The sequence below is a fragment of the Populus euphratica genome, unplaced genomic scaffold, assembly GCF_000495115.2.
Source record: "Populus euphratica unplaced genomic scaffold, PopEup_1.0 scaffold534.1, whole genome shotgun sequence".
Lineage (NCBI taxonomy): Eukaryota > Viridiplantae > Streptophyta > Magnoliopsida > Malpighiales > Salicaceae > Populus > Populus euphratica.
In genome coordinates, this window is record NW_011500408.1 from 20,451 (window position 1) to 30,971 (window position 10,521).

At 33.0% G+C, this 10,521-nt stretch overlaps 1 protein-coding gene and 1 long non-coding RNA gene across 2 annotated transcripts; both read right to left on the reverse strand.

Annotated features, from left to right (window-relative positions):
* Positions 1–1,460: 1,460 nt before the first annotated feature.
* LOC105114475 (uncharacterized) lies at positions 1,461–6,104 on the reverse strand. Its single transcript, XR_840139.1, has 3 exons — positions 5,860–6,104; positions 1,712–1,754; positions 1,461–1,586 (listed from the first exon to the last, which is right to left on the reverse strand). It is a non-coding gene; the product is annotated as an uncharacterized LOC105114475 (long non-coding RNA).
* Positions 6,105–8,353: 2,249 nt separating this feature from the next.
* Positions 8,354–9,026, reverse strand: LOC105114476 (uncharacterized). Its single transcript, XM_011011026.1, has one exon. It carries the CDS (start codon positions 8,976–8,978, stop codon positions 8,520–8,522), a length of 459 nt encoding a protein of 152 aa, XP_011009328.1. The 5' UTR covers positions 8,979–9,026; the 3' UTR covers positions 8,354–8,519.
* Positions 9,027–10,521: the final 1,495 nt, after the last annotated feature.

A 10,521-nucleotide genomic window follows, 5' to 3' on the forward strand; every position in this document is an offset into this window, starting at 1 on the left:
TAACACGGTTATTCTCATTATTCTCATTATAAAGTGATTGATTATCTTCTTCAACCATATTTTTTTTAAATAATGAGGATACCCTACAAAGTCTACCACATAATATACGTGACCACACTCTCATGTACATGTAAGAATAGAATAAAAGGAAGAAGAAAATAAAAAAAACAAAGTTATATATAAGAAAAGTGAAATAAAATAAAATAAATACTATAATTTGTACCAGAACTTACCTCCCCGACAACAGCACCAAAAACTTGATACGACCAAAAGATTGATGTTTTCACATGCAACATAGTATATCATTTATAATAAGGTTAGAAAAAGTTGTTAGAGCATTCATTAAACCAAAAAAACAATTAAAATTTTATATACATTATACCTTGTGACACTTATAGTCTTATACTCATCCTCTTTAACAATCCTAACATGTCGATATCCATACTACAAGTCTAGATTCATAAAGAATGAAACTATACATAATTTGTATATCAAATCTTGAATTAAAAGAACTAGATATTTATTTTTTATTGTTAACTTGTTAAAAACTTGATAGTCCACACATGTGAAGACTCCTATTCGTCTTCTTTTGGAATATAATTGAAGCACCATATAAAGCTTTAAAAGCATGGACAAATCCATTGTTAATCAACTCTCTCAACTACTTTCTTAATTATGCCAATTCCACTAGCTACATTCAATAAGAGGTTAAAATGATGGTTTCTCTCTTAATACCAACTTAATTTAAGGGTTATAACATTTTTAGATGAGAATTTTTTTGTAAAGTTGGGTTTATAGCTGAATAGTAGCCACACCATAAAGACAATAAGTTTCAAAGCATATAAAATAATTGGCATAACTTATAGCATGTTGATAGTCTTAAATCAATGGAAAGGGACAAAAGATCTATTAGTTGTACATCTAGATGACTTTGACATAATTCTTAACATGGACTTTGTATGTTGGTTTGGCAAAAGAGACAAGTCAAAGATTGCATATCACTAAGAAATCAATTGCTATCTTGAAGAAGGCAGTCATAAACATGTACTTCAAAGCCTAAACCTTGTGAGTTGAAACCTTTTAATAGGGTGAGAAGTATCAAAGAATTTGAGAATTTTTTGTGGGATATGAAATAATATTTCAGCATAAATAAGATTTGAATGGTTGAGCAAGTCAATATCACTATAATATATCTCGAGAATGATGCAAAGTTATGTTGGAGAATAAGGATTAAAGAAGACTTGAATGACAAACATCTCGAGATTAAGATATAAGATCGAGTTAAGCAGTAATTTAAATAACAATTCACGTCGAACAATACATCATGAATTGTGTAGGAGGAGTTAAACAAGGCTAAAACATGACAAATTAGTTTAGGAGTATGTTAAAAGGTTCAATTCTTTAATTCTTGACAATGAAAATGTCCTAAATAGACATGTTGTTCAACTTTATTTTGGGTCTCCAATCATAGGTATAAATAGAGTTGAGATGGTAAATGGTGAAAAACTTGCCTTCTACTATCAAAATTGTTGTTAACCTGGTTAATATCTGTCATGAGAGAGGGCCACATGGTATCCTTCTCAAATCTAAGACAAAGTACAAAGAAAAAAAGAAGAAGTTTAGTAAGGCTACATCAAACTCTACCATGGATAAATGCAAGGTTAAACCACCAGGTGGACAAAGTAAAGACATTGAACCAATATTTGCTTACTTGATTTATGATGGACCACTCTTGCTTGCTTGTGAAGGAATATCTAAAGAGATAAAAAAAACTCAATGTCATTCCGGTTAAAGAAGGTGATGAGGATGAAATAGTCAAATATGTAAACCTAATGCATGTATTAAATTGTTTGGTGGCTAAGTTAAAAGATTCAATTGAAGATTTCAGACTTGTCAAACATTGCCTAACACAAATTGATATGTTGCGACAAGAAAAGTTGGGTGCTTTAAATGCTCTGATATATGTAAATATTAGAATAAATAATAAAAAAAGTCAATGCTATATTAGATTTGAGTGTTCATACTTTTATAACCAACAAATTTTAGGAAAAGTTAGGTTTGCAGCTGAATAGTAACCACACTACCACACTACCATAAAGATAGTAAGTTTCAAAGCACATAAAATAATTGGCATGGCTTATAACATGTTGATAGTCTTAGATCAATGAAAGGGAAGAAAGATCTGTTAGTTGTAAATCTAGATAACTTTGACATAATTCTTAACATAGACTTCTTGAAAAAGATCAAGATTGGTTTAATGCTATATCTTGATGACATTATGATCGTAGATGAAGCTTGTCCGTGTGTTTGTTCAATGTTGTGAAGTTTTAATGGCAAATAACATCAATAGGAAAAGAAAATCTTGGTTTCAGTCATTGCAATTAATAAAAGATTGCAAAAAATTAGAGGTGTTTCTTGTGGTAGTGGTGGATGAGAAATTGAATCGATATAAAGAGATGCCGGATGCCACTACTTATATGCTGGAGTAGTATGAGGATGTGATGCCCATTAAGTTGCCACCATCTCAATCCCTTTACCAAATATCACTAATGGCATTAGTAGAATTGAGGAAGTAATTGAAAGAATTAATTGATAATAAGTTTGTTTATCCTTCTAAAGCTTTATATGATGCTTTAGCTCTATTCCAAATAAGGCAGATGGGAATCTTAGCATGTGTGTAGACTATCACGTTAATAAGGTAATAATAAAAAATAAATATTTAATTCCTTTAATTTATGATTAGATGGATAAATTATGTAAAGCTTCTGTTTGTATGAAGCTAAACTCATGATCTAGATATTAACAAGTTAGGATTGTTAAAGGAGATAAGCACAAGACTACTTGTGTAACAAGGTATGTGGCATACAAATTCTTAGTTATGATGTTCTCCGGCAACTTTTTACAACCTTATAAATGATGTATTATATGATTATCTAAACAACTATAGTGTGGTCTACTTGGATGATATTGTAATCTAGGAGAATAAAGTAATCTAGGAGAATAAAGGGTCATGTAATACATATTTCAAAAGTTTTACATAGATTAAAGGAACAAAAATTATATGTAAAAAAAAAAAAATACAAGTATGTATAGTCTAAAATTATGTTCATAGATCACTTGGTTAAGGAGGTTCAAATGAGAATGAATCCTAGAAAAGTTCAAGTTATTTTTTGATGGCTAGCATTGAAGAAGATTATGGAATTATGATCCTTTTTTAAACTTGTAAACCACTACAGATTGACAGTTACAACAAGAAAACAACCCTTTTTCCAAATATGTTAAAGAAAACAACAGTGATGTCTATTCTAATAGTAATGTCTACTCTAGGTTTGAGGCTGCTCACCTTTGAAAGGCCATTTAAAGGGCTTTATTAATGCTTTAGATAAGGTCAGGAGAGTGCTCGTGTAAGATGGACATCTGGTTGCAATCATGAGTTGAAAACTAAAAACAACAGTGATGTCTACTCTAGTAGTGATGTCTACTCTAGGTTTGAGGCTGCTCGACTTTGAAAGGCCATTTAAAGGGCTTATTAATGCTTTAGATAAGGTCAGGAGAGTGCTCGTGTAAGATGGATATCTGGTTGCAATCATGAGTTGAAAACTAAATAAAGCCGAGCATAAATATGCAACACATGAAAAGAAAATGATCGTAAAAGTGCATTGCCTTGAGGTGTGGATAATATAATTGTTAGGGACAAAGTTCATTAGGAAGATCGACAATGTGGCAAACACTTTCTTTAAAACCCAGAATAATTTATTATAATGCCAAGCTCGGTGGCAATAATTTTTAGTCAAATTTGTGTGGGAGCAGAAGCCAAGGCGACGTAATCATATTGAAGATAAGGTTTCTACTACTATTTATGCTCTTATGCAAAAGGAGTCGACATGCAGGATCAACTTCGCCAAGTTGTCGAGGAAGATATAACTCATAAAAAACCGGTTGATATTGTATGAAAAAGGATAATCTGAAGATGCTGATCAGAAAATAATCTACTCTATGAAAAAAAAGAAGGTTGAATTTATATGCCAAGTAGGAAACTGCAAAAGTAATTAATGTTGGAGACATATGACCTGTAATGAGCTGGACATCTTAAAAGGTAAAGGATGTGTAGGTTTTTTTTGTCCAAAACTTACTACTGACTAAAGACAGAAGAAGACGTAAAGTTATATGTCAAGACTTGTCTTATACTTGAACAAGACAAAGTATTATAGCAAAAAGAAACAAGTTTGTTGCAGCCACTATTTGCAATGGACTTAGGTGTCAGTTTGAATAGACTTCATTACGAGTTTTTCGAAAGTTGGATGACATGGACACTATTATGGTTATTGTAGAAACACTCAACTAGTTATAATGTTTGTTATTACCCTCATAGTATACACGACTAAGGTTGCTGTTGGGTTATTCTACCAAATCATAGTAAAATATTTTGAAGTTCCTTTAGATATTGTTAGTGATCGCAATGCATGATTCCCGAGGAAGTTTTGGACAACTTTGTTTAACATGATGGGGGCAATATTAAAGTTTTCTATTGTTATCATCCATAAACCAATGGGTAGATGAAAAGAGTGAATGCTTTGCTAGAAAAATACTTGATATTATGCGACGATAATGCAGCAAAACTAGTTGGAGTTGTTAGACAACGCATAGCTCTATTACAATCTCCATAAGTCTTTGGAAATTGAAGCTAGCATATTTGAGCTGGTGTTGGGGATAGCCCCAAATTCCCAAATAGATTGTTGTGCAAAAGCTTGGCGGGAGAAGCCTAATTGTGTACAAGTTTGCTATGAAGACAAAAGTTCTTTGAGTAAGCCCAAGGCAGCTCGCAAACAAAAAGATGTAGAAGTACGCAAACTAGACATGAAGATCATTGAAGTTCAATGAGGGTGACAAGTTGTTGCTCAAATTGACTACCTAGGCGTGAGAATGCGCCGATGAATACATACTGCCTAAAATTTAGCTGCTATAGCAAGTGGCAGCCCGTGCGGGTAAAAATGGATTCAACATGAAGCGTGCAACGTTTCATGCAAGTCATGAGTTCTTAACTTGTCATAGATATAAGACTAGGATGATGGACTTTCATGAGTTCTTAACTTGTCATAGATATAAGACTAGGATGATGGACTTTCCAATATGGCAGGAAAACACAATAATACTAATAATGAAGGGATGGCAGTTTATAGGAGAAAGTGGTATCAGAGTTGTGAGAAGTTTTTAGTAGTTTTAAGCATGATTAGTTAAGGGAGAAGATTGTCCAAATCATAGGAGATGGGTTGTCGAAAATGGAGCATGGCTAAGAATGCTCTACAGGTCATTAAGTTTATAGGGAGCATGGTGGTGACTACTTAACACTTGCTAGAAAAGAGGTCATAAGAGAGAAACTGCCTCACTACTTCCTGAAAAAGAAAAATGGCAATTTTTTCTTGTTAGCTCCGTATAATTGTTTATAAATAGATTGCAAAGCCTATGTAACATGCAAGTTTTCTGCATGGCATACATAGGTTTGTTATGTAATTCCTTTGTTAAAGTGTCGAATAAATGTTTGGAATTTTCTTTTAAATGTTGTGCATTATTCTGTTTATTTTCTTGCGTTAATTTTGATTGCTTATGACAAGTCAAAGTGTGGAAACCTCTTTAGACGGGTAAAACACATAGTTATAGATAAACATAAGTGAAACGGCAAGGGAAGGACTTAGTAAACATGAGTGAAATGGTGAGGAAAAACCAAGTCCAGTGAAACTAAACTGCCGTATAGGAGCTGAGATTTCCAAGCAAACAATGTAAGATACAAGTGTGGATAAATACTGTGGATAAACAATTTATGATATGAGTTTAGGTAATAGGAAATACAATTCTACTTACTACCGAAGGGTGAACTCCACTCGTGTTCTGATTGCATCTGAATTCTTGTTGATCCATTTAAAGAGAGGAGAGTCCGTTCATCATGATTGAAATTAGACATTGAAACATGTTTTTGATGCATTTTAAGATTTCTTGTTGAACACCCACTTGCAGCAGCAGCAAAGAGTGTGCCTCACTCTTCAAAAGAGGCAAAGGGATAGCCATGGAACATTTGATTTTATCGTTGTTGATAATCATGTGTTTAGTAATGCACTGCAATATGTTTTTCAAAAGTACACATTATATTTTTTTTTTAATTTCTAACATCAATATATAAAAATTATCAAAAAACATCATTTTGATGCTTTATTAGGTAAAAAACAGTTTGAAAAGCAGGTTAAACCGAAAAAATAAATACTCCCTAATACCTAAACCACAAGATTCTCGCAAGTTTTTCAAAGCCACGGACAAACCCATTAATGACATGCTTATAAATGGCAGGGCAACTTTCCCAACACCGTCGTAAAAGGCTTGAAAAGCCATTCAGAGATGTCACCAAAAAAATATCATTGTTGCATGTGAAAGGGTGACCACACAAAGTCATCGTGTTGCCCTGTGATTCTTTGAATAGTGTTGATACAAAACAAGATGATTGGGAATAATAAGCAACAATTTCTACCATTATCAACATTTTGAAATACTACGTGCAAGACATTCCCTAGTCTAGAACTTCTATAAGTTGAGTGGTGACAGTCATTTTAGATTTGAAGGTTGAAACTACAACAAGGAACAACAAATCCTCCCTTCTAAATTTACATGCACTTCAGTGGGAGGAAAAAAGAAGAAGGATGGGGCAGTTCTCTAACTAGTCAGCCCCGTACTGGCCAGTGGATGGATGGTAAAAAAAAAAAAGGGTGGGGCAGTTCTCTATTCAGCCCCGTACTGGCCAGTGGATGGATGGATGAATGGCCACAACGTTAGGAAATGAGATTGACCAACACTTTTCTTCACCTCTAACTCACATAGATGAACACAAGAGGACACTCTTTCTATTCACGTCTAGAACAGTCTTAATAATCTCCCTTTTTTGGATGAAGTAAACAAAAAAGGGTGAGACTGATGAAGAGGGGAGTGCATAAGGCTATACTCTCTACAGGTGTTCTAAGAGATTCTCATCAACCAATTTTGAGGCCAGAAGGCATCAAGGACGTCTTATACTTTCATTTCTCAAAAGATTAATTAAGGATGTGATTTCAATAGAAGTTCTTGGACATTCCCAAACCGATTCTCACAGATTGATTGACCTGCCCAAAATCAACCCACAAGTTCCTCCATTTTGTACTGCCATAAACTTGAATGTCATAATATCACAACTATACAGAGAAGTGACAACTGGGATATTCCTCATGCTCATTTCACGTTGTATATTCACAAACTTAAAAATACAGGGAACCCAGGAACCAGCAACAGCACAAGCAACGAAAACAAAAACTCCCTGGACAGGATTGTTTTGAATGACTCAGGTGTGCACCCAAGGTAAGCCCTAATGAGGAGATAATCCCCACAATTTTCAAATTTCCTTTTACCCCTCAATTGCAGCACGAAATATGCTCATGATTAAACCCATGCAGAGATCTCTCAAAGTGGAACCCCAGCACGGGCTTGCTTATAGTTATTTGAGGTAGGATTTCAAGGATTTACAACTCCATGTTGCCCAGGACTTCTTCGGCAGCACAGACCGTAGCATAAAAACTGAATGTTGATCTTCAAAGTAGCGCACACAACACAAATTTTCTAATGCTAAACTAAGAGTTACAATATCTCAAACTACTTCTGAATCTTGAACTTCACAATTAATCTCAAAATACCACATGGAATCTCAAGTAAAGTCATAACCCTTTCAATGGATAAAATCATACAAAATTCTAAACTTTAATGCTAAGATGATAATGGTGGCAAGCTTTAGAAGCAGCAATCAGGCCTTAAAAATAATATATATATTGGTTTCTCTCTACAAAGTTCAGTCATTTGACTCATCTGGAGCATTTTTTTCTCAATGATACTCTCTATAATCACACTCACCTTCATTTGCTGACTATTCTAACAACAGCTCATAACCCATCACTAAAGGGAAATGTTTCACTCCAAAGGAAGAATTTCAATCAAGTTGCTCTTCTTTTTTTTTCTTTTTTTTTTCCCTTTATATATATATAAACCCCTCAAAGAGTCTCCACCTCTGCAACCGTAAAAAATGGAAACTGATTAGATAGTCATTGCCAGAGTTTCATACATGGCATTTCTAAAACAAAATGTTATTCCAAGGTTCAAATAAAGTAAACATGATTCCCCAATTGCTTCAAGAAATCTACTCCCGAGTAACATCCTTATCGAACAAAGTTGAACCGATTTATACAACTGATGACAAGTGATCCTAAGTTTTCCTAATTGTTTCTTTCTCTAATCAAAGGTCACTAACTTCGTAATTTGTAAAGCCAACCAAAAATGCTCATCAACACCTTCAATAAATATCAAACTGCATATAAAAACTTCAAAGAAATAAATTCATAGGAAGCCCAATTGAAGGAAATTCTTACAGTCACCCAACAGAATCAAAACAAGAAAACATTTCAAATGTGCACATTATTCAAAATTTAATCCCAAACAAAGATAGCACATTCAAATTACGGAATATCCCAAGGCTTAGGCTCAGGGACAGCAACGACCATACCTTGGAGATCCTGAGTAAGCACAACCTGACAACTCAACCTTGAATGCTTGTTCAAAACCCTAGCTCTCGAATTCCTCTTCAACACATACTCCTCGTCATAAGATCTCGGGGGCAGCCTTTCAAGCCATTCCTGCGCGATGTTGACCTCGCACTCGGCGGAGCAAGCGTCGATCTCCTCCAAGCGGTGCGAAGCTGGGTCGATTAGGCCGTTGTTTGTTAGAGCTTTGAGAAGAGTTTGGCCCGAGAGACCTACGATCTCTCGTTTCTGACCGTCTGGGTCGATCGCAGAGAGCTTCACGATTCTGTCAGCGACTTTGGCGGAGGAGCGGGTGAGAAGAGATCTGGTGAACGGAGAGAGAGAAGGGAGGCGGTTGAATTGAGAGGAGAGTCTGTTGAGAGTTGATATTGCCATTTCTGTGTTTGGGTGCTTCTTCCTCTATTTTACAGTGGGGGTAGCAGGAAGTTATATTGTATTATTATATTAAAATTAAATTAAATTCAAATTATATAAGAAAAAAACTAAAGGGCAGTGTTTCACTATGCTGCTGTGTGAGAGTTTATTGTGCATTTCACACACACACACACACACACACACACACATATATATATATATATATATTACTTTGGTTACTCAATTTATTTATTATTTCTTATTTATTTTTATAAATTTTATACTTTATCATTAAATTATTTTAAAATTTAATTTTTTTATTTTTTCATAAACGTTCTCTTTTTCAAATTATAATGCTTATTTTTTCTTGTTAAATTCAGTTAATTTATTATCATTATTTTTTAATTATATAATTAAATAAAATTATCTTATTAAACACATTAGAGTCTATGATCCTAATTATAAATTTTTTAATTTTTTAAAATGTATTAATAGATATTTATATTATTTTTTAATTAAAAAAATTTAACTTGGTTAAGTACAAGCCACTTATGTAAATTTTTTAATATTACATATTATTACATATATAAAAATAAGTGTGGGGAAAAGTTTTGTTGACCTAAACCCATGTTATTGTAAATCATTATGGAAATTACTATTCAAATCACATTCATATTACTTATTGGAAAGTAACATTCAACACATCTATGTTACTGCATATTACAATAGTATTTCATGGTATTTGTTTTTTAATTTTTAGTTTTGATACTTTGGCTTTCTTTATTTTAATCTTTATTTTAATTTGTTCATTTAAAATTGTATTTATTTGAAATTTAATTTAGCTATATGTTTTGAATGCCTAGTTATGAGATCTCGAGTAATAAAAAATATTACTTGGTTGATATTTAGTTTAGACCAATTAAATGAAATCTTATTGATTTGAAACAATTAGAGATTTTGGAACCATATTTGAACAATATGCAAATATTTAACTCTTTTTTTCTTTAAATAATCAGGGACTGAATTGTATAGTTAGGTAAATGATCGGCCTCAATTTTTTTTCACTTAATTTCTTTTGTTTTTAATTTAATCCTTTCAAGTTTATTTTTATTTGGGATTCACTTAACAATTTTTTTTTAAGAAAAGGGGATCATGTGGTGTCAAGAAAAAATTATAATAAGCAATTGATGTTTAGCATTCAATTGTATTAGTTTAAAATAATTAAGGTTTAAGGGACCAAATGTTTTTAAAAAGAATTATGGTAAATGATCAAAAACAAAAAGATCTCTAGCTAGGTGTGCAGCTTTCTCCTATGTCAAACCATCATCTTTTTTGGTGTCTCTAAATGCCACCTGTTTTAATGTCTTGGCAAGTTTGTCTTGATGTGCGATGTGTTTTAATTTTAGAGATGCATGATAGAATATTTTTTTCTCTTTCCTTGTAACACCTACAATTTAATATAACGTCGAACAATACTTGAAGCCTTATATTCAAAGAAATTAAGGTAATATTTTTTTACTAACCATCAACATTTATAATACTCATGAATTATTTTCCTACCTTC